Source organism: Globicephala melas, chromosome 10 (assembly GCF_963455315.2).
Source record: "Globicephala melas chromosome 10, mGloMel1.2, whole genome shotgun sequence".
Lineage (NCBI taxonomy): Eukaryota > Metazoa > Chordata > Mammalia > Artiodactyla > Delphinidae > Globicephala > Globicephala melas.
In genome coordinates this window covers 14,490,693-14,497,217 of record NC_083323.1, presented here as the reverse complement: position 1 = coordinate 14,497,217, position 6,525 = coordinate 14,490,693, and the positions used below count along the sequence as shown (strand labels likewise).

At 45.7% G+C, this 6,525-nt stretch overlaps 1 protein-coding gene across 2 annotated transcripts in view; it reads right to left on the bottom strand.

Annotated features, from left to right (window-relative positions):
• SYN3 (synapsin III) overlaps positions 1-6,525 on the bottom strand; it is a 459,136-nt gene that overhangs the window by 7,213 nt on the left and 445,398 nt on the right. For both annotated transcript variants that reach the window (XM_060305487.1, XM_060305486.1), the window contains exon 13: positions 3,128-3,419. In XM_060305487.1, the coding sequence (XP_060161470.1) occupies positions 3,128-3,419 (292 nt within the window). The remainder of the gene's footprint in view (positions 1-3,127; positions 3,420-6,525) is intronic.

The following is a 6,525-nucleotide window of genomic DNA, read 5'->3' as shown; positions in this document are numbered from 1 at the left end:
AGCCCCGTCACCACAAGAACAGTGAGACCAGAAACAAGGCATCCCCGCCCTTACACGATGCTGAGTACACCACACACGCAATTAACCTGCAAGGTGGTTATTGGTATCCTCCTTTTTTAGGCACAGGAATTGGGGCTTACAGCAAGTAACAGGGGAGCATCCAGGGCTCATATCCTTTTCACAAAGCCAGGCTGCTCAGACGGCAGGCGTGACTAGAGCGCAACTTGACCACTCTCCTGCCTCTGTGTACAAACCCACTTGGTGAAGGGCTGTATCACCGGGTTATGGTTGTTCCTCCTATACTTTCCAGCGCTAGTCTGGGAATCAGGAGGTCTGTATTCCAGACCCTCTCTGCCATTTGGCCCCTCCGGCTGTGGGCAAGTAACTCACTGCTCGGGACCTCCTCTCTCTCATCGGCGAAATGGAGGGTCGGTCTGGCCCACCCTCAGGTCTCTTCTAGCTCTGACACTCCGGGCTTCAATTCCAACTCTTCTCGGAAGCCCTTATTGCCGATTCCAGCCCATTTTGGAATTCTCACGGTGCCTACTGTTTGAACAACAGTGTTTGACCCTGTGTGCCAGCCTCATGCTAGGTGACAGGTTGGAGAGATGAATGAGATTCAGGCCCTGCCCTCAAGGGGCTCACAGTCTAGTGGGGGTGAAAGACATAGGAAGAGATCCCCACTTGGTCTTGTCATCACATTGAACAAAATCTTCTTCAAAGCAGAGACTGTCTTTTCCCCCTTTGCTTATTCCCCCCGGGGTGTTATCCAGGACTAAGTTCAGAGTAGGCATTTGATAAATACCTGTGGATTTGAATTGAACCAAATAATACTTTAGAGCAACAACCCAGGAGATTTAAGTGTTTTTAGCTAGATGACTATTGAGGTTAGTGTCCAAACCTGGCTTAAGTCCCAAAGCCCTCGTCTGTCCTGTGATCAGCTGGGCCGTATCTTTTCACGTGTGAGAGGCTGTCACAGATACACCCGTAAGGAGCCAGCTGCATTCTGGCTGGCTAGAAGCACTAACTGTGCAAAAACTCATTTTAATCCTTACAATAACCCTGTGGTGCAAGTACTATTGTCCCCATTTTGCATGAGAGGAAGTCTAAGCACAGAGAGATTAGATAACTTTTCTGAGGTCATGCAGCTTTCAAGTGGCAGAGCTGACGCTGAACCCAGGTGGTCTGACTCTAGAGTCTGTGCCGTCAACCTCTATGCCTATTGCTGGAGGACCACTTGCTAATTTCATCAAACTAAAAATGCATTTGTCCTTTGATCCAATAATACCATTTCAGGTATTTTCTATACAGCTGATCCTGCACGTATAAGAAACAGCATGTTTTCAAGGCTATTCACTGCAACCTTCTTTGTAAGAGCATACCACATTTCCACTTAGGGTGGATTAGTTGGATAAATTGTAGTATAACTATATAGTAGAATACTATACAGCCGCGAAAAGGAGAAAATGTCAATGAACTGAGTGGAAGAGCTCCAGGATTTACTGTTAAATGTAAAAGCAAGGAGCAAAATGGTGTGGACAGTGAATACTGCTGATTGTGGAAATAAGTGGGAGGAGGGAATCAGAACATATATTTCTGTATTTGCATAAGGACACACTGGAGGAACACACAAGGAACTAACAAAAATGGTTACCTCTGGGGAGCAGGGGGCAGGAAAGCACTGGATAGGAATGAGATGGGAGTAAGGTTTTTTTCAATAAAAACAATATCTTTCAGATCTTTGAACCATGTGAATGTATTACCTATTCAGAAAAATTATGGTTAGCATGACTCACGGGCTGGATGTCCTGTGTTCAATCCTAGCTCTTCTACTTCCTAACAGTGGAAACTCTGGCAAATTATTAATGTCTTTCTCTGTTTGCTCATCTGTAAAATGGGGATAATAATTGTTATTAACTCCTAAGCCTGTGGGACTTAAAAAAACAAACCAACTAGGTAAAGTGCTTAGTACATAGTAAGTAGATAATAGATGCTAGCAGTGAAACGATGATTATTAATATTAGTGTTTGGAGTTGAAGAAAGGGAGAAGCTTACCAAAGAAAACACATTTAGGGTCTCTCTTTCTGACCTCAAACCGAGAGACAGGCTTGAGTGGAAACAGGAGAGAGGATGTATGTGTGCACTGGGATGGATCTTTACAAAGTGGTGGCAATACTCCTTCCCGTCCCCATCACCTAGTCTTTCACAATGCGACTCTGCAGATCCTCCTATCAAGAGTCTATTTCCCCACCTCTTTAACCTGGGCTTGACCATGTGACTCGTATTTACCAAAGGCGTGTGATGGGATGAAATGACATTATGTGGCGTCTTCTAAGGCTGGACCTCGAGAAGCCTTGAAGCTTCTACTTTTGCCCCTTTGGAATGTAATTCTACCATGTGAGGAAGCTGGGCCCAGCTTGCTGGAGGATGAGGCCCAAGGAGAGAGAGGAGCTCAGCTGACAGGCAACACCAACAACCAGATATGTGCAGGAGGCCCTCTTGGACCATCCAGCCCCAGGTGAGCTGCCAGATGACTACAGCCATATGAGTGATCCCAGTAGAGTAGGGTTGCTAGATTTAGTAAGTAAAAATACAGGACACCCAGTTAATTTTGAAATTCAGATTAAAAACAATTACTTTTTTGAGTATAAGTAGATCCCACGTAAAATTTGAGGGCATACTTATGTTCAAAACCATTCACTGTTTATCTGAAATTCAAATCTACCTGGGCATCCTATATTTTATCTGGCAACTCTACAGGAGAGACCAGCAGAAGATCCTCCCAGCTGAGCCAAACTCAGAACAAATTGCTAAACCAAAAAATTATGAACAAAGAAAATGGTTGTTTTCCTAAGCCACTAAGTTTCAGGGTGGTTTGTTATGCAGCAAGAGATAACTGATGCATGTATACACGGAGGATCACAGTGGGACCTAATCTATCCTCTCACCTTTCTGGGCCCTGCCTGCCATCCCGGTTCCATCCTCTGGGCTTCTTTCTACACATTTAAAGTCTGGGTGAGTCCTTGGTGGGTCTTCCTCTGTCTCCGAGTTCCTGATCCTGAGCCAGCCCAGCTCTGTCCACACCCTAAGTCCACCCTATGCCCTTCCCAATTCCCAAAGCACTTACTTGAGATGGGGGTGGGGTGCTGCTGGTTTCTTGGACTCTTCACCCTGTTGGGAGGTGCTGCGGCTCTGCATGGGGGGCCGGGGCTGTGAGGTAAGGGTGGTGCCTGGCTTGGAGACCTGGTTTGGAGAGCTGCCTCCAGATGTGCGGGATAGCTGTGGAGAGCCTGGTGACCTCTGCTGCTGTGGAGATCCAGATGAGGGACTCAGGGGTTGCTGGCCTTGTGGGGAGAGCCTCTGTTGCGAGGGGCTTCCAGATCTCGGGGGCTGAGGAGACTGAGCTTGGCGAGGGCCCCCTACAGGGAGAAAAAAATTATTACATTCAGATTTTTTTACGATAAATATGGCTGTGCACAAGTGTCGCTTCAGGGATGTTCATTACAGTGTTTTTCATTTTTTTTTAAGATTTTTTTGATGTGGCCCATTTTTAAAAAGTCTTTATTGAATTTGTGACAATAATTGCTTCTGCTTTATGTTTTGGTTTTTTGGCCACGAGGCACGTGGGATCTTAGTTCCCTGACCAGGGATTGAACCTGCACCCCCTGCTTTGGAAGGTGAAGTCTTAACCGCTGGACCGCTAGGGAAGTCCCTACAGTGTTTTTTGTAACAGTGAAAAACTGAAAACAATACAAATGCCTAACTGTAGAGGAACTGACTAGGAACATTAAGATAAATTCATATAACGGAATATGCTATGGTCATCACGTATGACGTGGCAGAATAATATTAAATGACGTGGGATGTTGTTGATAAGCAGCTTATAAAACAGTATTTGCCATTTAATTCCATTTTGGCACGTATATATATGAAGCTATGTAAAAAAGAAAGACTGGAAGGTTATACATTGAAACCAGTGTGTCTCAGACTTTAATGGCATGTGAATCCCCATGCGTCTTGTCAAAATAAAGATTCCGATACAGTAGGTCTTGAGCGGTGTTATGAACTGGATCGTGTCCCTTCACAGAATTCATATGGTGGAGTCCTAACCCCTGGTGTGACTGTATTTGGAAATAGGGCCTTAAAGGAGGCAACTATTGTTGAATGATGCCATAAAGGTGGGCCCTAATCCAATAGGACTGGTGTCCTTATGAGAAGAGAGAGAGAGACCAGGGACCTGCACACACAGAGGAAAGGCCACGTGAAGACAGAGAGAGAAGGTGTTGTCTGCAAGCCCTGGGGAGAAGTTTCAACCCTGCTGGCACCTTGATCTTCCAGCCTCCAGAACCATGGAAAATAAAGGTCTGTTGATGAAGCCACTCAGTCTGTGGTATTCTGTTATGGCAACACGAATGGGGTCTACGTTACTAACAAGCTCCCAGGTGATGCTTCTGCTTCCACGCTTCGAGTAATGAGGCACTGAGCAATGATTTTAAAAGCGGTGGGATGATGAGGGACTTAAATTCTCCTCCTTTTGCTCACTGATGTTTTCCACACTGAAGATGTATTACTTTTGAAACAATGAAAATAATTATCCCTTACTTTCGAATAGCTCTCTAACCTTTTCTAAGAACTTTTTCAAAAGCAATATATCATTTGATCTAGAGAGAGGCCGGTAGGGAAGATACCACTCTTCTCATCAGGTTGCAGTGGAAACAGCCTCATTAAGGTTTCATAACTAGAAGGGGTAACCACGGAAAGCCCACAGAGGAGCTTGGCTTCACCCTGTTCCTGCACAGAGCATACAGGCTTTCACCTACAAGCGAAAGGACATTTTAGCCTCCCAGAAATGACTTTGAGTGGAATTCCAAGGCTCCAAGCAAGCAAGGTGCACCCTCCTCACCCTTGAACCCAGGTGTCAGGACTGCGGATTGTGAAATGCACCTTGGCAAGGCAGACTAGCTGCCTGCTGCTCGCCATCCCAGGATACAGCGGCTCCTGGGAAGGTGGGATGCACCGCGGTGATTCTCGCCATGCTTTGTTGAGAGGATGGGAGACTGAGAGTTTAAAAAGGGCTGGAGCTCAACTCTGAGCCCTTTCATAATGTGGCTTCCACTTGTGTGAGCTCCCCAGGTCTCTACTGTGTCCTCTCTATCATGTCCCGGCCTTGGGCTGGGCACCCTCGCAGCTTGTGGGTTAGGCATTATTATCATCCCCATTTTACAAAGAAACTCAGTCCCAGGTATACTGCGACTTGCTTAAAAAGTGTCACTTCTAGTAAGGGGAAGAGCCTAGACTCAAACCTAGATCTCTCTCACTCAAAGCTCTGTTTTCTTTTGTTTCCCTTTTTTCCTTTCTTTACTGTACCACACAGGGCAGCACCTTTGTGCAAATTAAGAAAAAGGTGCTTTCCCCCAGTGGTGGCTGCTCTGAGCCCGGTGCAAAGGGGGCAAGGACTAGATTTCAGCTGGCCTCCCCGCTCAGACTGTCTCAGCTGGGCCCTGTGTGGTGGGCACGACCTGCATGTCTGGTGGCCCTGACACCCTACAGGTACCAGAGCCCCAGGTCCTTGCCATTAACCTGCCATGTGACTGTGGGTGCGTCACTTCTCCTCTCTGGGCCCTTGTTTGGAAATGAGGTCGTTGGACTAGACATCAAACATCCCTCCACATCTGAACATCTTTGTGAGCTTGTGCAACACTTTCCAGGTTGGACTGAATTGCAGCTCTAGTCTAGCAACTGACTGCACACGGCTTGATTCATGACTATATTGTCCCAGTAGATTGGAGGACCCATTGATCACAAAACTCAAACACCTATAGGGCCAGGCAGATAAATAAATAAAGCAGGAGAGTGTCAGAAAAATCACGTGGCTTTAAAAAATTTTCCCACTTGAGGTACACGGTTCAGAGACTTACCTCTTTAAAGAGGTGCAAGCACAAAGAAAATGGCAATTGGCGCTGTGTCACTGTGGCAGTGACACCAGCAAGGAAGGAGGAGGGCCTGAGGCAAACGGAGGAGTCCTTGCCCTGTCAGTGGACGGTTGCTACGTAGCAAGCAGGCCCACTGTTTCTAGAGCTCCTGCTCTCAAGAGAAGCTGGAAATCTAGATGTTTATGTAAAAGCTTCTGATTTTTAAATGTTGGTTTACTTTTTTTGTTTTTTAAACCCATTGTAGGTCCAAAAAGACATGTTTTCTAGTTTTATCTTAAATCCTCCCCCCCGCCCCACCTCTCCACATTCTTCACCTCAAGACTGATAATATCTTGGAAAATCTGGATACTCATTCATTCATTTATTAACTATTCGTTCAGTCCCTATTATACAGGTGGGATTCATCAAGAGACACTAATTTCTTTCAGCTTCTCAGCAAAGCAACAAATTTAGTATTTTTTGTTTGAGCACATACAGAAAAAAAATTAAACGTAGAAAGTATTTGCCTTAGCCCAGGATTGGTGCTAAAAGATGATGAGGTTCATTAAAAGAGACCTTCATTTTTACTGAGTTGAAAGTGAGTAGTGAGTTC